General features: G+C 39.4%; 1 protein-coding gene across 1 annotated transcript in view; it reads left to right on the top strand.

Annotated features, from left to right (window-relative positions):
- The first annotated feature begins 336 nt into the window (after positions 1–336).
- The window catches only part of ANXA2 (annexin A2), a 55,323-nt gene continuing 27,817 nt past the window's right edge, over positions 337–27,842 (top strand). The window contains exons 1-3 of the mRNA XM_020968659.2: positions 337–443; positions 12,886–12,944; positions 21,328–21,427. Of these exons, the coding sequence (XP_020824318.1) occupies positions 12,897–12,944; positions 21,328–21,427 (148 nt within the window). The 5' untranslated portion in view covers positions 337–443; positions 12,886–12,896. The remainder of the gene's footprint in view (positions 444–12,885; positions 12,945–21,327; positions 21,428–27,842) is intronic.

Raw genomic sequence — 27,842 nt, 5'->3', positions numbered from 1 at the left:
GAAATCCAGAGGGTAGCCCTTCGAAAAGCAGAAGCCGGAGAAACGCGGTTCGGGCCTGATGTCTAATAATAGCTAAGAAGGTTTTGCTGGAGGGTTCAGAACCTGATACTCAGGCTGTGAACGTTGGGGCTACAGCTGAACTCCCGGGGAACCCCGCCCTGCTAGCTAAGTTTTTGCACAATGTTTCCTGCCACGGGGTGTGTGTGTGTGTGTGTCTGTGTGTGTGTGTGTGTGTGTGTGTGTGTGTGAGTGAGTCACTGTGAATCAGGGGAGGTCCTGGTGAGGGGGAGAAGAGAAGAGGGGAGAGGAGGCGGGGCGGGGAGGGGCGGGGCGGGGATTCTACTCCTACTGAGGATGTGGCAGAGGATAAAAACCCCACCCAAGCGGTCCCCGGCTCTGCCTGAACCCTGACTAGTTCCTTGCTCTCTCAGCGCTTGGCACAGGTAAGGACTGGCCCTCCCGCTATTCCCGTCCCTCGGTTATAGCGGGGAGGGAGAAGTTCTTCAAAGAAAAAAAAAAGGCCATTGCAAAGAGGCTCTGAGTTGCTTTGAGGCGGAGGGGGCCAAGGGAAATGAGCAGCAGAAGAGGGGCTGATCCTGCGCTAGGGGCCCCTTGGGCACAGGGCTCGCGCCAGTGGCAGGACTTCTAGGGAGAACAGTGGTGGGGCTAGTAGTAGTCCAATCTGAACCCCTCAGCTGCTCGCAGGCCGCATAGACGGGGGGCCCCGGACCCCACCTTCAGGCTGCTGCATGGGGCAAGGGTGAAGGGGATGGACAGCAGGGGGGAAAGGGTCCCTGCGTTCCAGGGGAAAGGAATCTGCGCAGGGGAGGTAAGGGCGTGGCAGTGATAGATGGCCCAAGGCAGCTTCAAGAAGTTACTACAAAGTGGGGTTTCAGAATTTATTCATTTAAAAAGTGCACAGACGTTTCCGAAGTCAAGTAATTGGCCTAAAATAAGGGTTCTATTAGCTTTCTTTGTGCAACCCCTCTTTTTTAAGACTGGAAGTAACTGAAGAGAGCTAGTCTGGTTGCATTGCTGCATAATGAGGGAAATCCAACAGCTGGCATAGATTGCTATAGTAGCTTAAAGCCTTCTGTTCTTGGGATTCGTCTTTTTTTTCCTTCCTTTTCTTTCTTTCCCTATATTTTCTCTTCCCCTTTTTTCCTTTTCTCCCCCTTCCTTCCCTCTCCTTTTTCTTTCCTTCTCACCTTTTTTTCTTCTGTGTGGTCTGATGGGGTGGGAGCAGCTTTTACTAATGGATCCCAGTATCGGGGCACTCCCTCTTTATCCCCAGCCTTGGTGCAGTAGGCAGGGTTGTGGTTGATTTTCAGTGGACGGGGCCAGTTTTGCCTTCGGCCTAACAGGATGTTTCAGATGGGAGTAGGAGGTGTTATTGGTTATAATTCAGTGGGTATATGAATTCAGAGAGTACGGAGAGGCGTGGCCTTCCAAATAGATTTAGGCCCAAGTGGCTACTCCTTTCTTGGGTCAAGTAAATTTATGGCTTACCTGTGCTGACTGGGTGGAATGGAAAGGGCTTAGATTCCAGGCCACAAAACCTCAAAACTTTGGTTTCCTTATCTGTAAAAAATGCGGTTGATGATAACCGTTCTTACTTTCCTGCAGTAAAAGCAACAGCATGGTACAGTGGAATGAATGAGTGCTGCATTTGGAGTTGGGAGAACCTGAGTTTTAAAGTTTATCTCTGACTCTGAACTGCTGTGACCCTAGGATAAGTCGCTTCACTTCCTGGCCCCAAGTGAGACAATAGTATTAGGTTATTGCTAAGGGTACTCACATCTCTTCATCCTGTGGCCTTAGGGTATAAGTTCCCCATTTTCTTTATGAAAGAGCATCCTGAAGTGTGTGCATTTATTCCCTAATGGATTGTGAGCTCCTTGAGGGCTGGAACTGGAGTTTCTACTTTTAAAAAAGTCCATACTTTCTGTGCAGGGTTGGGCCAGAAAAGTTTATTTGTAAATTATCTTAGAAATAGAAGTGGTAGGGGAATCATGGAATGTGAGACCTGGAAAGAGCCTTAGGAAGTTCATTAGAAGAGGTAGGATTCAAACCTGAAGTCCTTCGATTTCAGAACAAAACGGTTTGTCTATGGCAGTGTGATGACTCACTTGCCACACCATGAGTGGGTGTGGCAGGGATAGTGGCCGCATGGGTTTTTCGGGCTGAGGCCTGCCTGTCTGTAATATCCACCATTTTCTCTTAAGAGGCCTGCCCATGATAAAGGCTCAATAAAAATGCTTACTGGTCAGGAATATAAATATGGATTGGAAATGCAATGTTAATGTGTTATATCTTTGTGATACTAAAGCTGTGATTGATTTTATTCCTGCGGTTATGACCCCTGGCTTCCTGACTGATATTTCTGTTAAATAGTTTTTGGAAAAAACGGTCTAAGGAGAGACACATTTCTTCCCTAATTGCTATTGATTTAAGGGGCTATGTGTTTTTTCCTCTGGTGATGGATTTAATGGCACCAATCCATTGGGTATCAGCTCTTCATTCAGGAGGCACCAGCCCTCATAAATCCTATGGACTTGCTTTAGATAGTTACAAAGATCATTGGAAATAAGATGGGAAAGGAACCTAGAGGCCATCTTATTCCATATGGGGATCTAAAGAGGTCTTCAGACTCCAAATCTAGTGCTCTGTACTAGACCATTACTTGACACATCCCTAAATTAATTTTCTGTTACTTCCATAGTTGATATGGCAATTAAAAGTGGGGTAAATGGCTCGTTAAAACAATAACTTATGACGTTGGAGTTGATGGTCATACCGAGAGCTTCTGGTTTAAACCAGTCTTCACATAAATAGCTCAGGTAGCCTGTTGTGGGCTTGTGTTGCTTAAAGTTACCAGCACTTTGACCTATCTTCAGATGTAATTGTCTGAATTAATTAGACAACTTGCTGTGCCTCTTTTTTATGCACGGGGATCCCCATTTCCCCTGGTGCTTGAATGCTGCCACACCCTGTTCCAGTGGCCTGCCACATCAGAAGGAATCATGCTCACAAAAAATTCCCCTCCTTTCAATGAAGTTTATCTTTTCTTTTTCTGAAGTAGAAATCTTTTTTGCCTCTGGCAGAGATAGAGACCAGCTGAGAAATCAGGAGATGGCCAGTCTTAGGACTTGTGACCTGTATTCCAGAGCGGTCCTGGTTCTCTTCTGGAGAGCACCCTGGGCAGCCACCCACTTGCCCTTACATTGGGCAAATTATTTAACCTCCTTGAGCCTCAGTTTCCCTATCCATAAAATGAAGGAATTGGACTAGATGGCCTCTAAGGGCCCCTGCAGCCTTAAATCCTGTAATCCGGAGTCCTTGCCTCCAAAATACTTTGCTCAGACTAAAGAGTACTAACTAACACTGGCTAATTTGTGGCCTGCCTTTCCTGCTGAGAAGGGAGTGGTTGGGACTTTGGCTCTTGGAATCCAAATCCTTTCCCCTTCTTTGCCACTCCCTAGCAGTACACTCATCATCGTTGATCTGAGGAGTCCCAAGGCCACTTTAAATTATTTCCCACTGTGCTGTTACAATATTGCCTCTAGTGTTTCCAGGACCAGTAGGACCACTGCCATGTAATCTCTGCATTGCTTGAGGGTTTATAATCAAAGAAATGGTACATTGGTTCCCAACTTTTTTTGTTCCTCGAATTCCTTTCAACAACCACAGACAAAAGGCTTCAAACATACATGTGCTTGTTGTTACAAAGGAAAAATATATTTGTAACATAATTGGGCAATTATTTGCTGTGTAAGGTGCCATTAAAGAACATTTAGTACAAACCACTTGGAGAATTAGTGTGAAAATCTTTTGACCCATTAAATGGAAACCACTGGAGTAGTGTCTGGGGAGACTTATAGTGTCAGGGAATACAGGAAGTCTTGTCTTTGTAAATTTTTTGCTTGAGGTAAAAAAGATAGCCCATATTGGTGCAAAACTTCAGTGTGGGTCATCCCATACACTCTTTCTCATTATATGGTATTTGTATCTGCATGTCCCATCCTCCACCTCAATTCTCCATAGAGGATCTGTGGGTGGAGAGGGACCTTGCCCTCCAGGTCTTTTAACTTTCCATGAGATACATTATATATCGCACATGAGTTGTCTCTCTGTGTCTGGATCCATTCCTGGCCCACCTCCTTTTCCATTCAGCTTCTTGGATGATTTTTTTCCTTAATTAGAAAAAAAATTACAATCATTTTAGGATATGCTCCACCACACGGAACCTTCAGCTTTTAACAAAAGAAAAACCAATAAGCAAAGCCAACCAATAAAAGCTTCCGAATCTGAAAGAATATGCTACTTTCCCAACTCATGGTCTCCCACTTTTGTACTGAAAGGACAGATATGTTATAGTCTCTGTTTTTGGAAAAACGCATCCACCATGTTTTTACTTAAGGAAATAGTTGAGTGTAAAGCAATCTTCTGTATATGATATGATCATGAAAATATGGTTTATGGCCATACATTACTAAAATTCAGTGCCCCCTGTAGCTTTGGTGAATTGGCATGATTTCTCCAGAACTGAAGATAACGGGTTACTTCTCCAAGTTAGTGAAGTAGTTCCTTCCTCTTGGGTTTTTTCTGGACACCCACTCCAACCCAGTATCTTCTCTGAAGAACTGCAGAGAAACTGAACAAGAAGGACCCTGACTTGTCTGTAGGCTTTTTAAAAGAACAAGTCAGAGCTTGCAAGACAGGTTATTTTATTATTAAGTGTTCACCCAGTCCTACTTATCAGGGCTGTTTTGGATTTCTGGGAAGGACATACACGTAGAAACTCACATATAGGCATGTGATATTCATCTGGTGAATCATATGGAGGTCTTTAGCTCAGACTTTAATTAAGAAACTGTGAAACCAAGTATTCTAAGTTGTACTTTGGAAAAAAGGTCTGAGTAAGACTCAGTCTTCCCCCTCCCAAGCGTTATTGGTTAAAATTCGTAGACTTCATCATCCTGTTCTGGCTGATTGGCATGGTGGTTGCTATGGCGCTGTTTTGTGGTGACCCCATCAACATTCCATGTGTAGCTGTGCAATGTGGGGGTGTGGGTGAAACTGTTGGCAGGAATTCAAGTTTTGCTCTTTAGACCGGCCTCTTTCAATGTGTTTTTTATTTGCTCAAGAAATAAGCCTTTTTCTGTTACTGCTTTGTGCCTTCTAAGGCTGTGTCTAACTAAAACCAAATTATTCACAGATTCTGCTGTTGCTTTTTGTCCCCCCAGAAGATTAACCTTTGCGTTTAATTTAAAACAAAACAAAACAGCAACTTTTGCCCACCTGGTTAGTGTAGTGGCTTTCCTCTTTTTTTTTTTTTGATAATTAGTTAAAGCTACCTTTCCTAGAAAGTTTTTGATGGGTTTATCATATTATTATTATTACTTATTGTGGGACAAGATAAACTCCTTATCAGAACCAGTATTAGAAAAAAAACCCAAACAACCTCAAATTATTAAATTATCTTTGACATAAGGTTTATAGTCTCTTTAGATAGTAGCTTTCTTCCTAAACAGAGTCATAAAGTCTTTAGTCTGTAAGCAATTTGAGTGAATGTTTAATTTTTATGCCCCTAGCACATAGCATATATGGGAGGTGCTTAACACGTGCTTATTAATTGATTACTAGAAGAAGCCAAGGCTTGGTGGAAAGAATGGAAGGGCTGGGTATAAGTCTTAGCCTGCAGAGCTGAAGGTAGCAGTTTTGGCACCTGGGGTAAGTAGCACAAAGGGGGCTCATAAAGCACTTTTTTCTCTCTAAATCACTTGGAAGAGGCAAGGCAAGATTGAAAGACCTTATATCTCAGTACAAAAGCCTTTGCTGGGGAGACTGTTGCCAGGAGAGGGAGCAGGAATATCCCACCTGAGGTATAGCCAACTTGAATCTCCTAGCCTCCTAGTTATCTAATTGATTTGGTTAAATAGGAGTTAAGCTGTTTGTACTTGCTGAATGAATGCAGGTGTTATTAGCACCTATTAAATATTGGCACCCTATGGAAAAGCTCTGGTAACTCTACCTTAGTTATAGCTCTACAATTCTTAACTTAATAGCAGTGTGACTTTGGGCAAAGCACCAAACATTTCTGAATTTCAGCTTTCTCTTCTTTAAATTGGACTAGATTTAATTTGACGAATCTTTTAGTGCCCATCCAGTGTAAAGTACTGCAGGAGGTGCTAGGAAATTAAAAAATGATTCGATGATCTTCAAGCCCTCTTTAGTTATTGCATTCTGAGAGTTCATACCGGAAGAGTTTTTTTCCCTAATAAGAGAAATAACAGTTTCTTATGAATATTTTGAAGTTCAAAGAAAATACTCCTCAGTTGTCTTGCTTGCATTAATGGTTGACCTCAAGTATGTCTCCCTACCCCAATGATGAAGTGTTTTAGCCAGTTTTATACAGGTGTGGCTGCTTAGGGGCTACACTAATCCAAAGTGGTTTTTTTTTTTAGACAGGGAAATAAATCTATGTGTTCTTGACTCACTCAACCTGTTTCTGGGAATTAAAAATCAGAACATGTTAGAGTGCTTATCAACAGGATGAATCTGCTGAAATGGCTTTTCTAAGCAAGTTGGGGCAAGTCAAGAATCTGGGTGAGGCTGAGGCTTTGGAAATACTGAAAGTTAAGTCTCTTTCCAGATTTCATGTAATCAGTTTGTAAGAGAGGGAGGGGAGGGTCTGGAAGGCCATTTCTGCTCTTAATATTAATGATAATTGTGGCTTTGGGGCAAGTTACTCAATCTCCCTGGGGCTCGGTTTCCTCATCTGTAAAATGAGGCGTTTGGGCTAGAGGGCTTTTGAGGTCCCTTTTAGCACCAGAGCTATGGTTCTGTAATTCCATGAATGTATGCTACTATGCAGATAGGGACTCATTCATCCTGTCTAGCCTTCTGACTTGGTTTAAATTACTCAAAGCAATGATAACACAACATGTAGATACAGCCTTTTATGATTTGCCAGGCACTTAACATGGACGATCTCATTTGAGCTTCTTAACAAACTTGAAACATGGGTAGTGCAAGTATCATCCCTATTTTATGGATGAGGAAACTGAGACTCGGAGGGTAAAGTGATTTTGGCTGAGGTCAACACACAGGTCTTGTGACTCAGAATCCAGAACTCCTCCATTACACTCTGTTACACTCTGTGGCCTTCCTGCATATTAAATTTGTAAAATAAAAAGTAAAAAAACAAGTTGGAATTTGTGAAGGGGAATGAGCAAATCTTGGCATCATATCCAAACTCCTCTGCCTAGTTCTTTAAGGCCTTTGGTGATGGGGCCCCACTCTGGTTGCCTCTTCAACTTTCCCATCTCCTTATACTTCAGTCTCCTCACGCTGCAGACTGAGCCCTCTCCTGTCCTCCTCCTTTTCATTAATACACATCCTACTTACTCTTCAAGCCACAGTCTCTGCCTCCCGTTTCTTTTTTCTCCATGAAGCCTTCTCTGACGACTGTCTTCTATTTGCTCTTAGGCCTGATGCTCATTTGCAGTGAGCCCTTAATTGTTCTCTCATTGTTTCACATGTCAGTTTTGCCTCCCGAATAGAGTTCAGATGCCTTGCGGTCAAGGACCTGGCTCTTTTTCAGACCCTGACATTGTCATGAACGTATAGGAAAGCCTCATGTAATCCTTGTTAGCTGGTTGATAGCATATGTTCTTAGCTGTCTCTACACTTGGTAGCCTCATTGCAGTTTGTTTTCCTCTTTTGTTGGAAGGATACTGACATATGGACATATTCACATCAATCAAATTTACTATATTAAACTAATGTTTTTACAAGTGGCATAAGCAGGAAAGCTGACTCTTTCCTCTGGCAGCTAATTAGTCATACACACAATGGCTTTGGAACACTAGCAGATTTGATGGGATGAAGAGAGAATATCCTGTTTTATTTCTAAGGTGAAAATGAGTTAAGTTACCCTTAATGGTTTGTGTGTATGTAGAGAAAACACTGATTTTGGAGGTTTTCCCTTTTTGCCACTTTAAATGTGATATTCACCCCAAAATTCTCCTCTTCTGTAGTTATAAGCATTTTAAAGACTGCCTTTTGTTTCAAAAGGATCATATATTTAGATCTGGGTGTGATCTGAGGGGCCATCTAGTCCAACTCTCTTTTTTACAGATGAGGAAACTGAGGCTCAGAGACTTCCCCAGGGTCCCAGAGTGATAGAAGTTGGATTTGTATTGTGTTCTTCCGATCCAACCCCAGTATGTGTTCCTTTTAAATAATATTTCATTTTCCCCCCAATTACATGTAAAAACAATTTTAACATTTTTTTTAAAGTTTGGAGTTCCAAATTCTATCCCTTCCTCCCTCCATTCCCTCTGCCTGAGATGACAGGCAGTCTGATACAGATTATACATGTGCAATCATGCAAAACCTATTTCCATATTAGTCATTTTCTGGAAGAAAACTCAAACAACAAAAAAAGAGAAAGTGAAAAATATTGTTTAGATCTACATTTAGACTCTTATCAGTTTTTTCCTCTGGAGGTGGATGAGCCCTTTGGGATTGTCTTAGATCATTGAATTGCTGAGAATAGCCAGGTTGTTCATCATACAATATTGCTGTTACTGTGGACAGTAACAGTACTGTTCTCCTGGTTCTGCTCACTTCACTCTGCATCAGTTCCTTTAAGACTTTCTGGGTTTTTCTAGCACAATAATATTCTATTACATTCATATACCACAACTTGTTCAGCTATTCCTCAAATTGATGGGCACAGGATGTGTTCTTCTGTACCATCTGGCTTGTAGTTTCATTAATGCTTTCAATGTAAGTGTTTATAATATTAACAGTAACAATAGTTAGCATTATTATAGGATTGTAAGGTTTTCAAAACACTTTACAAATGTTATCTCAATTTGTTCTCACAACAATCCTGGGAAGTAAGTGTTCAAAATTGCCCCCATTTTACAGATAAGGAAACTAAGGCAGATAATGGTTAAGTGACTTGCCCAGGGTCACACAGCTGTTAGTTGTATTAATTAACCAGACTTGAAATAAGGTCTTACTGACTCCAAGCCTAGTGTTGTATCAGCATATCAAGATGGGGAGGGGGAAGGAAGAATTTTTTTTCATCTTTGAAGTATTTGTTAATGAAAATACAAACGCATTAATAATTTATTCAGGAATATGAGTGTGCCTAACACTGTTGCTACATTGTAGCCACTTATGGGGCTTACAAAGATCAATAAGACAATTTTCCTGATTCTCAAGAGCTTGCAGTTGAGAAGGAGAGATAAAACATGTGCAGGAATGACTACTGACCAAGGTGTCATAAACTAATTTGAATTTGAGTAGCATGGACAAAGTTCTATAGGAGTTGGGAGAGAGACTATTCAGAAGGCCAGGATGTCCAGAGAAGTCTTCTTGGAAGGTGGGGGGCATGTTATGTCAGGGGACCTTTGAAGGTAGATGAAAATTTTACTGACGGCTGGGGAGTGAGGTGGGGAAGAGGAAAGTGAGCAGAGAAGGGCATCCTTGGGAGAAGGAATGGCCTGAGCTGTGGCTCAAGGTGTATTTGAGGAGTAGTTAGTAGACCAGTTTGAGGGAAAGGTAGGTTTCAGTTGGGGAGTAATGGGAGATATGTCTGGAAAGATAGTTTTGAGGCAGTTCATTAGGGGGATTTGAATGCAAAGTTAGAGTTTGCTGTTTTTTTTAAAGACAGTGGTGATAAAGAGTTTGGTATTTTTTTAAGGCAGTAGTGAGCCAGTCAAACTACATTGCACAGAGGAGTGAAAGGATCAATGGAGTCCTTTAGGAAGATTAATCTGTTGTAGACTGGTATGGTGGATAAATAGAAGAGAGGAAGACCAGCAGCATATATTAAGGCTCAGAATACAAGGAAACAGCATAGTATAGTGAAAGAAACATTGAATTTTGGGTCAGAATTTTCAGGGTTGCATCCTGACTGCTCCACATCACACATATGACTTTGGACAGGTCCTTTAACCTCTTTGGATCTCTGTTTCATTTCTGTAAAATGGGAGTTTGGATAAGATTGAACTCTAAAGCCTCATTCAGATCTAGATTCCCATGAGGATGATATTGACTAAGACCCAAAGAATTAGTTTTAATTTTCCTTCTCCATGTAGTCTACCCCGCTTTCATATATTGTAACTTAAGAGAAAAGAATGTTATGGGAGAGTATACTGAATGCATTTAATTACTTCTTTAGTACCGGAATGCATATATGTTACATGTTTAGACAGCTGTCTACAAAACCTGTGTCAGGGCTTGAAGAGCTCTCCATCTGTCCTTTCTAGCTTGAAAGAAAAGCTTTCCTTTTTATCAGATACATCAGAAGCATCAGAATTCATTCTGCAGTATTTAATTTCCCATACAGGTAAACTTTAACTCATACTTACTTGTAAGGAGAGACACATTATTTTGCAGTTTAGCCCTATCTCTTAGTATTAGTGCCCCCCGCCACACACACACACACTGTTTGCAGCAGGGAGTAAGCATATCATGGATTGGAAGGTAAGAGGGCAGATTTTTCCCACTGTTATCCTCCATCTGTTGAAAATCTAAATTTCTTCGCAAAGATGCAGCAGGCTTATAGAGGCATGAGAGAGTCGTTAGGGTCTAGATGTCCTGGGAAGTCCACCAAGAGATTAGTTATACTCACTCTGAAATTCCATAAGAGACTAGCTATTCTAGACTAGACCTTTGACATCTGATTTAGGTTCCTCTGACTATTCAGGCTTACCCTAATGCAGTTCCAAACCTATGATTTGGTATCGTAACTTAGTTGTACCTTACCCCCAGCCCAGAGTTCTGTGCATCAGACTGACTCAGGGTTGAAACTGAGACTAGGGGTTATAAGGCTTGGCAAAGAATTGCTTTGGATTCTTTGAAATTCATCTGTGTTTGCAACAATTCCATCAGCTTTAGCTGAATGAGAGGTATAAGCCTGAAAACAGCCCAGGGTCAAACCTTTACAAGAGGTGAACTATTTCTAAGAAATAATAGTTATCTTCTCCCTTCCTTCCCGCTCCTTAGATTGTACCTGGAATTTGCTCAGTAATTTATTATAGCATAGTAGGGATGACTTTTCCCAAATACTTCTCCAATTCTGTAATTCATGGCACCATTTTTACTAGCAGACTAAAGCATGCTGCTGAGTAGAACAGAGTATTTCATTTGTAGGGGCAGGATTTCTCTGAACAAAGGGGGTTTAGAGAAAGCAAGGAGGCCTCTGTAGGACCACAGATGGGCTCTGCACCAACTGAAATGCCATGGCACGTTTCAGCTCTCCATCAGAGAACATGACTGTGTTTGGGAGTTTGGGCTGAATGAACCCTTATTGCTAGGGATCAGATAAAATTTACTGCTAATTGTATGTCCCTTAGTGGCAGGGACTGGTAGCATATGTTGTTCCCTAGAACAGTACGATTATAAGATTGGGTTAGCCAGACTTCAGCCTTTAATGTTGCGTGCAGTCCAAGTAGGAGCATTAACTAATTATGAGCAGCTGGCTTGAATTCCAGCCATTTTATGTTTCAACATAAGGAATTTGGTTATTGATGGTACCAGCTTTCAGTGTGTTTCACGGGGGCTGGTTGAGTTCTGGCTTTCTAGCAACCACAAGGAATTTTTTAAATACTAGAAAAACATATGGACTATTGTGTCATGACTAGTTTGTTCACATCTTTGATTGAGGACAGTAATTATTAATGATAAATATGAATTGTTGTTTAGGAAAATCACTGTGACTTAAGTGGTCTTGGTTTGGAGTCACATCCATGCCTTACAAAGCTGTTTCCAAAATGTTAATTACATTTTGGAAGCATAGAATAAATCATTTATTGGAAAACTTCATCACTATTTTTTATGAGGAGCCGGAGACTTAGTTTTGGCAAATGACTGTGGCTTACATTTGCAGATTGAATTTTGAAGTTTTTTTTAAGTACGCTTGTAATAAATGATGAATGCAGAAAAGTAAGTGACTTCTCAGATCCTACCCTTTTTTTTTTCCTTAAAGAACTTTATCAATGAAGAGTAACATGTCACTCTGAGTAGAGTTTTGGATGTGGAGCCAGAAATTCAAATGGCATTGACCTGTTGTCAATTACTTAACTTTTCTGGGCCTCAATTTCCTCTTCTACATAATGGGAATAATAGAACCTGAACTACTCAACCCACAGGGTTGTTTGAGTTTCAAATTGGAAAAATATATGTGAAGCCTTTTGCAACTTTGAAGCTCTTTGTAAGTGTCAGATATTATTGTTAGTGGTGAAATTTAAAATCAAATTTCTCATAAATAATTATTTAGATCTTATGTCTAAATTGCAAAGATGGCAGTTAACAATAGGATAGTCTCATAAAAAAATGAGAGCTTAGACTTTTGAAATACAGAACTGGTGAGGTTTTTTTTTAAGATTCATAATTGTAAAGATGGCAGTTAACAATTGGATAGTCTCATAAATTAGAGCTTAGACTTTTGAAATACAGAACTGGTGAGTTTGTTTTTTTTTAAGATTTATAATTTTTGTCAACCTTGTGGTTGCTTTTATTGGGCTAGGGCTACTCTTGGAAGATTTTTTGGCTTCTCTGTTCACTAATGGCATGTGGTGAGGTTTGTGTCTAAAGGATCCAATAAGATAATGCATGCAAAAGCACTTTGTAAGCCCTTCAAGCACTTTTATAAATAAGTTGGACTTTTGTGGGGGGCTGGGTGGGGAGAACAGCAAGGAGATCGTTGAGCTTAGGTGCTTTCTCAGACCAAAGGCAGCTGAAAATGAGAGTACATGGCTGCAAAAATGATTTAACTTCCTCAAGTGAAAATGTCCTAATGTACTTGTGGCATTGATAAATGCATCTTCCTAAAGTTCTTGTGTATTTTTTTTGTTCCTTCAGCTTATTTCAAGATGGCTACAGTTCACGAAATTTTGTGCCGGCTCAGTTTGGAGGGTAATGTGAGTATCTCACTGAATCTTGTGTTTTGAAAGTGGCTCTTCTGAATCTTGGTACCTCTTGCTTTTTCAATTTAATCTTCTAGGCGGCACAGTGGGTAGTGGTGTCAGAAAGACCTGAGTTCCCATTTAGCTTTAGACATTTCATAGTTTTGTGACCCTACGCAGGGCACTTAACCTCTCTTTGCCTCAGTTTCCTCAGGCATAAAGTGGGGATAAATAATACTGGCTACCTCCCAGGGTTGTTGAGTGAATCAAAAGAGATAATATTTGTAGAGGATTTAGCACAGTACCTGTCACATAGTAGGCACTTGATAAATGCTTTTTTCCTTCCTTCCTCTATCACCTCCCTCCCCCAATTCATGACTCTCTACTAGGTGTTCTTAGCTTGATGAGTGAACTTGTTTTTTAAAAGAATTTTGATAACTTCTCATATAATTGGCTCCCTTTGTAAGCCTATGGATTTTATTTTATACTTTAAAAAACATTTTTCTGAGAAGCGATCCATCGGCTTCACCAGAGAGATCCATAAGATGAAAAAGATTAAAAGCTCCATTTCTAGGGGAGCTCAAAGGTTGAAATTCGGGTAGATTCTTTGGCTCTCCTTTCCCACGATTAATTTTGCCATTGTCAGTAGCACAAAACCAAAGACATTTTAAGTAATGAACTTTCCCCGCCCTTGCAGCAAAATTGGAAAGACTAACAAAATAACACCCTTGTGACCCTTTTTGAAGGACTGTGTGTCTTTTGGCCAAGAACCAGCCTAATTAAGATCAAAGAAGCCCATCACTGCAGGTGAAGAATTTTCTGGCTGTAGCAACTCATAAAGACCAAGTGCTAGGTCATAGGGGAGTTGTTATATAAATCAATGGTAAAATTTCAGATCCTCAAAGTATATCCTTGAAGCAGATGCTGTTATGGTTAGTAGTAAAATCATATTCATAGTGTGATTTTCTTGTTGTTGAGTCATTTCAGTCATGTCTGACCCTTCATGACATTTGGGGTTTTCTTGGCAGAGATACTGGAGTCATTTGCTACTTCCTTCTCCAACTCATTTTACAGATGAGGAAACTGAGGCAGGCAGTGCTAAGCGACTTGCCCAGGGTCATCTAGCTAGTGGGTGTCTGAGATCAGATTTGAACTCAGGAAGTTGAGGCTTCCTGACTCCAGGCTTAGTGCTCTATCTACTATGCCACCTAGCTACCCCCAATATGTGATACATGTTAAAATATACTGATTCTCATTCACATGCATAGAATGAGGGCCACATATTGGCCTTTGCTCTAACAGGAAGGTCAAAGACTGGTGAGATTGTACCTGAACATTAGGGTCTAGTGAGATGTGCCTGGGCTGTTCCTGAACATTATGGCTTAAGGAGAACTTTAATAACAACTCAGCACTATTAATGGTAATGTGGTTTGTAACTATATCCTGTCTTGCAGTTAAAAATATGCTTTCACTGAAGTGATAATAGACCCCCCACAAATTGGACAGATGCAATTGACAGTAATTTTGATAAATATTGCACAGAGCCAGTGATATATAATGAAAATTAAAAGTTACAGCATAAAAATATTAGAGGAGAGCGGAAGTAGGTACATTTTACAACTTTCATAACATAATTTGAGGGGGAGAATTTTTACCAAACAAGTGATAGAGGTGATCATAAATAACAATTTTAGCCACAAAAACCCTATAAAAAGCTTTTGCACAAACAAAAATCAATGCAAACAGGATAAGAAGAGTAAATATTAAGTGGCAAAAAGTTTTTGCATCAAATATTGCTGAGAGAAGTCTGATATCCAAGACATGTAAGAAATCAACATCAGTATACATGACCAAAAGCCATTCTAAAATAAATAACTGTGACTTGCTTAGGGTCACATAGCTACTAAGTGCTATGTGTCTGAGGTCTGCTTGACTCCAGGGCCAGTACTCTATCCACCATGCCACATACCTGCTGTTTATAAACAGTTTTCAAAGGAAGAGTTACATACTATCAGTCACCATATGAAAACAATCCAAATCACTAGTAATAGAAATGGAAATTAAAACAAAGCTGAGATTTTACTTTGTACCTGTAAATTGGCAAAAATGACTAGAAACTGAAACAGTGGTTGAAGGCCCCGTGGAAAGTCAAACCACTAATACACACTGTTCATGGGGAGCTGTAAATTGGTCCAAATTTTGGGGAAGTAACTTAGAGTTATCCAAGAAAAGTGACAGAATTGTTTAACGTTTGATTCAGCAATCTCACTACTGGTTATGTGGCCTAAAGAGATAATAAATAGAAAGGTCCCACATAATGCAAAATCTGTATTTTTTGTGGATGTGAAGAACTAGAGAAACAAAATGGATGCCTATTGATTGGGGAATGGCTGAACAACTTAGAGTATGTGAATATAAGAGAACATTATTGTGCAGTAACAAATAAGAATTCAGAGGATCATGGGGAAAATTTGTATGAACTGATACGTTGTTAGATAAACAGTTAAATAATAACAATATATACAACAATCACAACAATGTTAAATAAGGATTACTAAAAGAATGCTGAATTCTGAGTAATTGCAAAACCAGTTATGGTCCCAGAGGATAGACAATGAAAAATACTTTCTTCTAATTGTAGAGAAGTGGAGAACTAGCAGGACAGAATGTCAAGTATATTACAAGAGATTAGTCACTGTTTTTGGTGGTTTTCCTTAACTGTTTTTCTTTAATGTAGGAAAGCCATCAATAGGGAGGGATGGGGTCCAGAAATGATTGTGATATAAAGACAAGACGCATTAAAACATATTTTTAAAAAATTGAGCAGACCATTTTATACTTTTTGTGATTACTTAAAAAAAGAACATTATTTGGCATTGGTTAAGATTAATGTTTGTTACAGATTGTGTGGTGTATTCAGACTTTTATTTATTTGTTTGTTTTTGACAAAGTGGACATATCCTTCGACACACTCCCCCCCCACCATATACCTTCCTGAAAACAGTTAAGCAAAACCATCTTTAAAAAAAAAAAGAGTACTCTATTCTGTGTTTGTGTTCTGGTGTTTGAGTCTAAAATACAATAAAAAAAAACCCAATTATATTTGTTTCCAGGCAAAAAAAAAAGGGGTACACATTTTCTACTTTACTTAGTCTTCCACAATTTGTTCATAGAAGGGAAAGATGTACTTGAACTTGATAATTCATTAGTGACATTTTTTGTTGCATTTGACCTTAAGTTTGTTTTCATTTACATTGCTACTCTTATAGTTCATGTTGTTCTTTTGGCTCTGCTTCCTTCCTTCCCATCTCTTACAACAGACCTCGAGGTAATAGACTCAGGATGCAGAATGGTGTACGTCTTTTCAGATATGGCCAGTGGGAAGATTTAGTTTTCTGGATTATATGTATTCATTAAAAAGATGGCCTCCTTCTTGGAGTAGGAGTGGTATAAGAAAAAAAAAAGAGCATCAATGAAACTTTTGAAAAAGGCACAGAAGAAAATAAACAGGTTACATAAGGAAATATAAAAAAAAATGGAGCTGTTTTGTGACTGCCCTGTTACATCTAACATTAGGTGTTCTTTTTAAAAAAACAAACTGTGACTGACAAACGTTCATGATAGCCTCTGCAAGCCTCTTATTCTTGCTTATGTTGTAGATTGAAACATTTGAGTCTGTTGATGATTAAGTTCCTGATAAAAGGAAAGCAAACAATGCTTGCCAGGTTTCACTAAATTCTTCCTATTTGTGATTCTGTATGGCACAGTAATATTCTGCCACTTTAACATGCCACAGTTTGTTCAGCTATTCTATTCCCTAGTCATTGCCTATGTAGTTTGTTTCTAGCTATTTGCTATCACAAATCATGCTTTTAGAAACCCAATAGTTTGATCTCTGAGCCAAAGGACATGAACACTTCAGTACATTTTCTTGTATGATTTCAAGTTGTTTTCCAGATGAGTTGGATATTTGTTTTGTTGGAAAAAAATAGTTCTCAGCCTCTTTGTTGTAATTTATAGATACTTGCTCAATCCTGCCCATCCTATCCCTGGATTTCTGGAGTCTGCTCTTAACTGATATAATCATCTTTACCCTTATCTTGCCCAACTAGATAAGAGTTGGCACCTGAGTCCAAAAGCTAATAATTCACACACACAGATGTGTGTGTGTGTATATATATTATATATATATACATACATATATATATACACACACACACACGTATGCTTACATGCACGTGTGTATATATACATGCCCATGCATACATATGTATATAGGTACATATATCCACACACCTATAAGTATACACATATGCCTATATGCCTTATCCCTTCTCCAATTGTTTCATCCCTGTCTATAGATGAATCCCTCAAATTAGAGTAACGAACTTAGAAATGGACAGGATCTTAGAAGTCCTTTAGTGTAGTGCCCTCCTTTTACAGATGAAACAACTGAGGTCTAGAGAGATCAGATGACTTGTTCAAAGTTACCCAGGAAAGTAAATGGCAGAGATTTTAATCCAGATCTCTGACTCCAAAATCAGTGTTGCTTGCACTACACCCTCTCAGTTACCCTAGATGATGTGGAACTTCTAAGGAATAGAAATCTTGTGTCCTTGTTTCACTTGCAGCCTATTTTTACAGGAAGTTACTTTTCCTATTGACAACACAAGGTGCAGGTAAGGCATAAAGAGGATGTGGACGGTATCGCTACACTTTGGTGCTACATTCGTGGCCCGAGTCAATTCTTTGTTGTTGAGGAATACACCCGCACTCAGTTGTCTAGATGACCAGAGATAAGCCACTTAGGATTGTTGCATTTTCTTTTACAGTCTCTTTTACAGTCTGACCTGTCTCCATTCACTGTGCCTGCCCTAGGTTGATCCAGCTAGGACTTTTGATTTGTTCAGGGAAGTTCAGGTTATCTTACTTCCCTTCACTGTTTTGCACAGTTCTTATTTACAGTTTGGGTGTTTTGAGTTTTCATTTCTCTATCCCCTCTGCCTACAGCTTCCCTAGAACAATAAAAAAAAAATACCCTGTGAGATACAACCCAATTCTAGATTCTGATGGTCTTTGCAAAAAAAATTTTCCTTTAGCATTCTTGTCTTCCTCTGTAGTTGACAACACAACTCCAGATAAGTATGCACAGGTTAAATAATGAGCATTTCTGCCTAACTGATTAATTTAAAGGTGCAGGGCAGTGTGTAGCAGAAAGAACTCTGGACTTGCAGCTAGAAGACCTAGGTTTGAATCCTGTTGCTAGCAGGCAGTAGTCATATGACCCAAGTCATTTCACCTGTAAAGCCTCAGTTTTCTCTTATGTAAAATGGTGATAATCCTCGCGTTCTACTGACCTCTTAGGATTGTTATTATGAGGAAATTGCTTTGCACACCTTAAAATGCTAAGTAAATGTGAACTATTTCTTGCCAAGATTGTTAAAAATATGGATTTCTTACAGTTTTTCAGTTCATTCATTATGATTTGTGATACATTCCTTGATGTGGAAATCCACACACTTATGATAAGGTATTTTGATGTGTCTGTTTACACATACACACATTCATACTCAGAGGCTCGAAGATTAGAGCTAAGTGAGACTTCAGAGGTCATCTATTTCAATCCCCTCATTTTATTGATGAAAGTAGCAAAGGCTCAGAGGAATTGAGTGATTTATCCCTGCTGTAGAGGTAGGAAGTGGTTGGGCAAGGATGTGAGCCCAAGTCCTTAACTCCAGACATAGCACACTTTCCACTGCCCCATGCTCCTCCTGGAAGGTATACCTCTTGTATGTGAAGGACAAAATGGAAAATAAAGCAGTTAATTGGAAGCCTGAAGCAAAAACAAAGATGCTTTCTCCTCCCTTTCCTCAAAAAAAAAAAGCAAAAAAACAAAACCAAAAAACTAATTGAGGTAAATGTAAGTCCCTAATTCCCCCTGCCTCTGGGGTTTTATGGACAGTTGCCTTTGTCGTTTTTTTCTTGTTTCAGTATAGTGTTTTGATAAAAGCCTTTCCACTTAACTGTTATTTTTGGAAAAGAACATGCACAATCTGGAAAAATAAACCCTGTGAGATACAACCCAACTCTAGATTCTGATGGTCTTTGCAAATAGAAATAAGTGATGATTTTGGTAACATTTAGGAAAAAAACATTTTCCTTTAGCATTCTTGTCTTCCTCTGTGTAGCAAACATAGTTGGGGAAATTCTTTACTACTTCAGGGATCCAGGATTTTGTAGGAGTCCGTACTCCTTTCACTGACATGGATTGAAACACTTCTATGACTTACTAGGTATTCTTAGAGAGTTAATGAGGCTGAAACATTTACCATCCTAGTAATCAGCCTCTTTGAACTTCACTCAGCTGCCTCACTAGGCCTGTGCTGAAAGTCTTTCCAGTTTGGTAGGGCCTGATGCAGCTTGCACTCAACTGGCATTAAATGCAAGACCCAGGGTGATAATGAGGCAGAATGGTAAGATTTTAGTGGAGGTGCTAAGGAAGCACAGCTTCAAAATAGCGCTTAGTCTTCAACGTGGGATAAATACTTCAATTTCCGCCAAATGAGGAATATATCAAATGGCCCTTACTGGAACCTCAAAGCAAAATAGAGTGGTTGGTGCCTTGGAAATTCATTTGTGATTTTTAAGAGTTATAATTATTTCCTAATAATTATAATCTGGCTCCAAATTACACAAATATTATATATATACATAATTATATAATTTACATATATTCTGGCCCCAAATTATACAAATATCTCATATATATATATATAATTACATAATTACACATATTCTTGCTGAGATCAAAATATGCTTTTCCTTCTGTTCTGGGAATTGAGAAGTAGTAGCTATAATAGATAAAGAGCTGGCTTTAAAGCCAGGAAGTTCTGAGTTCAAGAAGTTCTGCTGTGTGACCTTGAGCAAGTCACTTAACTTCTCAGTGCTCCAGGCAGTTCTCCCGGATGATAAGTTGCAGAGGTTTCCTCCCCTGGGAGTTCTTTATTTCCATGAGACCTTAAGTCTAGTCACTATCCCTGTCATCTTGGTAAGTGTGAAAAATGGTATCTTATCTCAATATCATATGGGGATAATTCTCCACAGGTGGTGTGGGTGGTTTGGTTATGTCAACTATGTAGACAGAGAATTAAGTCAGAACACTTAGATCGCCTGATTCTACACCCAAAGGGGCCAAGGCAACATTACCACAGTGTGAGTAATTGCTATGGAATTTGCTCACTGGGGGAACTAAGGGTGGGGATAGTTGAAGTAAAGTAGGAAAAAATTTCTATCTTCTCGAAGTAAACTATGCTGATTTTTCACTTGTCCAAAAGTGGGGTAGTGGTAAAGATTAATTCAGGATCTCAGAAGAGAACAGGTGAACAGGTCTGGCCATCTTCTTCCTCTGACTTCCAGCTAGGGTGGGGATGAAGTGATGGAGAGAGAAAGAGGATATGGATTCACCTCAGGTGGAAAAAAAAAGACTACAAGGCATTTTAAAACAGTGGGATAGGAAAAGTATAAAAGAAAAAGGCCATAGGAGAAGCTGAGTGCTGTCCAGAGAAGGCCTAAAGGAGTCTGGGTAAGAAGGAAGAGGAGAAAAACTTTGGCAAAGACCGCAGTAAGGCATAAAGAGGATGTGGACGGTATTGCTACACGTTGTGATGCTACATTGGTGGCCCAAGCCAATTCTTTGTTGTTGAGGAATACACCCGTACTCAGTTGTCTAGATGACCAGAGATAAACCACTTAGGATTGCTGCATTTTCTTTTACAATTGTGATCTCAGTGATATAGAACCTGTCTCCATTCACTGTGCCTGCCCTAGGTTGATCCAGCTAGGACTTTTGATTTGTTTGGGGAAGTTCAGGTTATCTTACTTCTCTTCACTGTTTTGCACAGTTCTTATTTACAGTTTGGGTGTTTTGAGTTTTCATTTCTCTGTCCCTTCTACTTACAGTTTCCCTAGAACAATAAAAAATTAATTTTTCAAAATTAAATGTTTTATACTCAATAAATCTTTTGAAGAATAAAGTCTAGGTTTGCTTCATTGAATAACAGGCAAAACCTAGTTATTTTTGTTTTAGTTGGCTGTTAACATTTTAATATATGTTTGGTGGCTGTTTTGAGAGTGAGTGTGGCATAGTAGATAGAGGATTAGCCCTAGAGTCATGGGGACTTGGGTTCAAGGCCTGCCTCTGATACATACTGCCTTTGTGACCTTGGGCAAGTCACTTAAAGCTTTTCTCTGAGGCCTTAAGTTACAGAAGAGCAGCTGATCTGTACAAGTTCCCACACCAGAGATTGCCCACATAGGCTGAAATCACAGGTCTGGATAAAAAGACTTTTTAGTTGTTCATGATGCCAGATTTCTAATTTTTAATATTTTAAAATTTCAGCATTCTACACCAGCAAGTGCGTATGGCTCCGTCAAGGCTTATAACAACTTTGATGCCGAGAGGGATGCTATAAACATTGAGGCAGCCATCAAGACCAAAGGTAAGACATATTTCCATCTCCTTGTCAGACCCCATCTAATCATAATAATATCTAATATCTAATATTATATATGTAATATCTAGATCTATATAATATCTAATCTAATCATAACTGCTTTTGCATTCCAGTCACTTCCTGACTTTTGGGTTTGCCATCGGATTTACATTTAGTAGAAACAGATTATTACCTTTTTTCCCCCCTTTTCTTTTTAGAAAGGATGGTGAAAAGGGACCAAAAAATGGCATCCTGGTAGAATAGAAAATATGAGCTTGGTGATGGATTGGGGCACCAGTATAGATAATTTGAAGAGAGCTATCACCAGAACTTGGGCTGTGACATAAATGAGGAAATTTTATTTTAGTTATATCAGCTTGTTAGGCAGCCTATGAAAACATTTGAGGAAGGGTAAGGGAAGAGAAGAGCTGATGATCTACATCAGAGGAGAAATTACTTGTACAGAGGAAATCATGGATCCCAGAATGATAAAGACCTTGCTTATTTTGAATCTAATCACATTTCTATGAGAGGAAGCAGAGCATAATGGATAAGGCACTTGAATCAGTAGGACCTGAGTTCAAATCTCATCTTAGACATTTGCTAGTTGTGTGACCCTGAGCAAGTCATTTAACCTTTCTGTGCCTCAGTTTTATGGAGGAATCGGACATAATGACCTTTGAGGACACTTCTGGCTTTAAATCACAAATCTTCTTGGAATAAGCATTTATTTTTAAATTGTTGATTTGTAAAACATTTAAGATTGCATATGAAAATTTATAATAAAATGAAGTAAGGAATGCCTGGAAAATCTTTTCTCTTGTATGTTCTTTGGTGATTTAATAATGGAAAAATCCAGGCAGATTTTAACTTGAATGAAGGAAACCAGGAATGTCACTCATTTGCCTTTGGTCCCTAAAGCAGGAAGAGCTGTCAGGAGATTTCCTAGAGATCTGGGATTATTAAGAGAGGACCATGAGGCCTGTAAACCTTCTTTTTGAAATAAAACCAAATATTAACAGATGATTTACAAGTGTTTCTACTGGTGTCTGCCACAGTACTTGATAATTAGGCAAGGAGATGTTTCAACATCACGAAATGAAGCATGACTCTTTGGCATTCCCCCAAGTCTTCTGATTCCTAACAAAATCCTCCGCCTGTTGTGAAATGTAGTTCAATATTAATAACCCTAACCCTGCTGCTACCCCCTTTGAGGTTTCAGTGTGCTTTAGACATCACCCTGTGAGGAATGAGAAAGTAAAGTTACCCATCCCCACAAATGGTCAGGTCTTCCGTCTCAAAATTTTTGACAGGAGTGATGATGATGATCACCATAAATGTTTTTTCTTTGACTTCATTTGATGGAGTCTTAACCTTCAGGCAAGGCCCTCCAACCATATTGTCAGTCGATAGACATTTATTAAGTACCTCTTGTGTTCCAGGCATTGTGCCAAGTACTGGGAATACAAGTATGAAAAAGATAGACAGCCCTGCCCTCCAGAAGCTTACAGTCAAATAGAGGAAAACAATACACAAAGAGAAGCTGAAAAGGGTAGGGGAGGAGAGTGGGAGGTACAAGAAGTCCACAGGATTGTAGTAGTGGGAAATGAAGAGATGGCTGGCCTCGACCCCCTCCTTCAGGGGAGCTTCTTCCAGCTTCGAGGGTACTGTGGGTACTGAGAAAGTCCGGCTTATCCAGAGAATCTCTAACCTTTCACTTTTTGTATTATCCCTGTAGGCACTGACCCTCTTCTCAAAATGATGTCCTGTTACTCTGCTGATTTGGGGTGGGAGTGGGGCTCTCTCTGCTTAAGATAATAATAAATTCATAGGGTCGTAAATCAAGTCCAGCTCCTCAAGTGACACATGAGGAAACATTTTACAAACTAACGATGAAAGAGGGGTAGTGATTTATTCAGGATCATAATTTTTGGTAAGTTTTTGAGACAGGATTCTAACTCTGGTCTTTTTTACTCCAAATCCAGCACTCTATGCCCTGCATTGCTTAGCTGTCTAAATGAGCTGCCAAAAGTTGCTTAAAGGAGGCTTTAAGTTTCTAATTTTTGATGCTTTAAAACATCGCCCCCCTCTCTCACCCCACCACCCCTCATCTTGCTCATGTAAGTTTGGGCAAGGCATGTGCCCTTAGACACTGATGAGGAAATTGAACTGGATTCCAGAAGGCTTGTCTCATAACTCTCCTAACGGCTAGTTCTCATTCTGTGAGAAACAAAGAAAGGGTGTGGCCTGCTTTCCTGAAACTGTACACCCAGCCCCCTCCCCACCCCACTCTAGGACCTGGGTGTGCCTGGAGCCCTGTGGTTTGCCAACATGCCATTGCAGAAACATGCTCAGCGTCTAACAGTTAACTCATCCAAAAGACATACAGCTTTCAGTAAGCCTGGAACAAAGCCTCCTTTTATCCCTGCATGAGAAACCTTTTAGTGCATTGGAATGTGAAGATTCCATGAAACCACCCTCGTCAGCACAGAAATTCTCATGGTACCTTTTCCTACCCACTCTGAATTAACAGGAAGTAGTCAAAGGTTCTTCCTTCATAGGAAGTCTGGACTGAGAACTTCAGGCTTATTCCAAAGCAGCTGCCATTTCCTACCTGCTTTTTGTAATTGGAAAGAACCTTCAGCAGTGAGAAATCTAAGCCTAAGAATCTTTTGGTGATGATGGTGTGGCTGGTTGAAACTTCTCAAATTTAGCTTCAGGCACTGCCTTCTCTTGAAGATTTAGCCAGCAGAGCTTTTGGCGGCTTCTAGTTAGGGGCTGCAGTGCTTTGTAGAAAGGAATTGTTTTTTAAAACATTAGCCTGCAAAATCAACTTTCTTATAAAATGTCCTGTTCATCCAAGAACATTAAGCATCCACTATATGCAGTCTGAGAGGCAAGGTGGTGTAGTGGATAGAGTTGGCCTTGGACTTATATCTGTTGCACTTTTGGCTGAGTGACTCATGTAATCTCTCAGTGTCCTAGGCAGCTCTGTAAGAGTGTGTTTCAGAGCAGTTCCTAACCTGCCTTGGTAGAGGGAGTTCACAGAATCAAAAACTTGAGAATGGAAGAGACCTCAGTGGCCATCCATTCCAATCCATCCATGAAAATAATCTCTAACATGCTTACCAAGTAGTCATCACTAGGAACTCCCTACATGGATGAAATCATAAGTGTGTTGCAGAAAGAAAAAAAAATACACCCCTACTATTCAAGGGTGGGGAAAGTAAATAAGACATAGTCCCTACCCTAAATTAGGATATTTTTAATTTGGTAGAAGGGAGAACCTATAGGTTCCTCCAAATTAAATGGATTAAGTGCCTAAGCAGAGCACAAAGTGAAACACTCCTCTCTTCTGTGATTTACTTCATCCATGATGAAGTCAGATGATGTCAGTGATACTCTTAGGAAAACTACCTCATGGAAAGCCACAGGTGCTATATAATAACAAAAAAAAATGCTTGGAGGAAAGACTTTTAAGTGTAACATGTTTATAAAGTTAAAGAGACCTACTTGGAGTCTCACAATAACTTGTTTAGTTTTTTTTTTTCCTGTGAGAAATATAGCCAGTCTAAAGCTAGAATGAACATTTTGCGAAGTTTCAGATTTTCACATGATTAAGACTAGAAAATTTTGTTAACTAAGTGTATGTAATATTCTTCTTTTAAAAAAATAGATTTTTATTGATCTTTCATTGTTACTTTTATATAGAATAGATTTTACCCTTGTATCTCTCCCAAGAGAGGCTATAATATCTTTTTTTATCTGTTTGTCTTTATTTTTTTCAATTACGTGTAAAGGCAATTTTTAGCATTTATTTTTACAAAATTTTGAGTTCTAAATTTTTCTTCCTTGCTTTCTCCCCTCCCCTCTTCTTCAAATGGTAAGCAATTTGATATAGGTAATAATATGTGCAGTCATGTAAAACATATTTCCATATTAGTCACAATACTCTTTTAAAATAATAATATTTTATTTTCCCCCCAATTACACGTAAAAACAATCTGTGATATTCTCAGTAGAGGCAAGCTGGCATAGTCGATAACCAGGTCCAGTCCTGCCTCTTACTCATACTGGTTGTGTGACCCTGCATAAAGCACTAACCCCTCCCAGTGCTCCAAGCAATTCTCTAAGACTATAAGTAACAGAACAGCTGCCGATCTACCTCTGGTGGTGGGAGCTTCCATGCTGAAAATTCCCTGCGTTGATAAAATCATAGTTCTGAACAGTAAAACCCCCAAACTCTTAATACACAATGCAATATGATCCTAAGCAGCCCAGAAATGTCTTTTGGTGTTTGTCAAACAATAGTTCTAAATGCAAGCCACAGATGTCCAAAAGTATTAATTCTGAAGTTTCTTCTTAAAGTCATTAGCTCATCATCTTAAAAAGCTTTTCAGTTTCTCTTTCCAACACTCATCTCCATTCCTTTTCCTTGTATGTACCCTCCTATATAACCAATTTGAAAAATGATTAGATTCAAATCTTACCTTTTTCAGAAAACTTTTCCTATAAGTCTGTCTGGGAACAGATTCCACCCTTTTACTTGCTTATTCCTCCCGTTATTCCTCCCCTCCTCCCAATTCTAGGAAACTAGGCACTTTGGCATGGGGACATGGCATACTATCTGGTCTTCTGGTAGCATCCAACATAATAACAACAATAATTACAGGTTTGTACAGCTCTTTACAAATATTATCTCATTTCATCTGCACAATAATGGAGGTAGATACTATTCTTATTCCCATATTATTGATGAAGAAACTGAAATAAACAGATTAAGCCACTTGCCCAAAGCATCACAGCTAGTGTCTAGAGGTGAATTTGAACTCAGGTCTTCCTCTTCTTTTTTTTAAAAAAGGCAATTGGGGTTAAGTGATTTGCCCAGGGTTACACAGCTGGTAAGTGTCAAGTGTTTGGTTTGAGGCTGGATTTGAACTCAGGTCCTCCTGACTTCAGAGCCGGTCCTCTGTCCCCTGCGCCAGCTAGCTGCCCCTGGGGGAAGAAGAAGGAGAGATAGAATGATCAGGAGAAGGGAATGCATGACTGATTATATAGCTGGTGAAACTGTCCAAGTTGACAGTCCTGTAGTTGACTCTTGAAGGAATATAAGAATTCTTTTTTTTTTTTTTGAATATAATAGTTCTTGAAGGACCAGTGAGGAGGGAGTGTGTTCTAGGCCTCAAGGATGCAAGGTTGAAGAATTCCCATTTCATCTTAGAAGCACTAGGGACCCAACTGATATCTTCTGAATTGTTTAATGAAAACTTAGAGGATATCCTTTCCCATTCAAACTAAAAGCTCCTATTCTAAATTCCAGAATGGGGTGATTTTTCTTCACCCTCAGAAAGGATGCTGCTGTGCTAAAGGTAGCTGTATCTTTTGAGTTGAAAAGCAGCCACTTAACACCATACTGCCTATTTCTTCTACCCTTTATAAACTATTAGCCCTGGACTCCTTCACCTCCTTTACCTATTTAGAAGAGACTGAGATTTGAATAATTAATACTTAATTAGGAGATGATTGTGGTTGATCCTTTTACCTCTTTAATTGTGGATTGCCTAGAGGCAAACCAGACCTGGAGAATGAATGGCTTGGAGCTTGCAGGTGAGATTAGGTAACTAAATGCACCTGTGTTGGTGTTGAAGCAGGTTGGGCAGCCATTGAAGACAGAACCTGAATCTCAGTGGCCCCCTCAGAGAGTTGAACTCTTTTTTTGTTGTTGTTGTTGAAAGGAATTCAGTCTTTGCTGTTTGGTTTCCACTTGGGGGTCCTCCTTTTTTTTTTTTATGTTTATGGTACTTAAAACAGCTTTATTGGAAAAGCTAATAGTAATGCATATGTTCTCTCCTTTAGATAAACTGTACTGCTCCTAGCCTTAATTTATCTACTTAGAAATTGAGTAAAGCCTTGCAAAAGTATTATTATTGTCTAATTAACAAGAGGCTCCTTAGGCTTAAAGCTGTAGGAGTTTCATGGTCTAAATTGGCCTGGGGTTAAATATATGCTATGCAGGATACAACACAGCTGTGGATGGTTTACCATATGGGTCGAAAAAACTAGAAAGGAAAGTCAGCTAAATGAGTAAAGGATGAATCTAGACTACACAAAATAGATTGTAATTAGCAGCAACACAACCCCGGAGTTACTTTAAGTGCCAATAAATGAGTACAGCTTTCGTTTCTTTCTGGAATGCTAGGATAATGAGTGGTCCTATTATTGCCAGTTTTGATTTTAGCAGGATTTGTGCTCTCCGGAAAGGATGCAAAAATCAGCCGATGTTCTTTATGAGCATGAGTATAGAATAACTGCAGTGAGTTTCTGTGCTTATCTTGTGTTTTTTTTTCTTTTTCTTTTTGTGAGTACTTTAAAAATGGAACCAATCAAAGCAATACTCTAAATGACCAAAACTCACTCTCAA

The sequence above is a fragment of the Phascolarctos cinereus genome, unplaced genomic scaffold (genome assembly GCF_003287225.1).
Source record: "Phascolarctos cinereus isolate Bilbo 61053 unplaced genomic scaffold, phaCin_HiC Scaffold_3;HRSCAF=262, whole genome shotgun sequence".
Lineage (NCBI taxonomy): Eukaryota > Metazoa > Chordata > Mammalia > Diprotodontia > Phascolarctidae > Phascolarctos > Phascolarctos cinereus.
The sequence above is the reverse complement of the archived record's forward strand: the minus strand, read 5'-3'. Positions and strand labels throughout refer to the sequence as shown.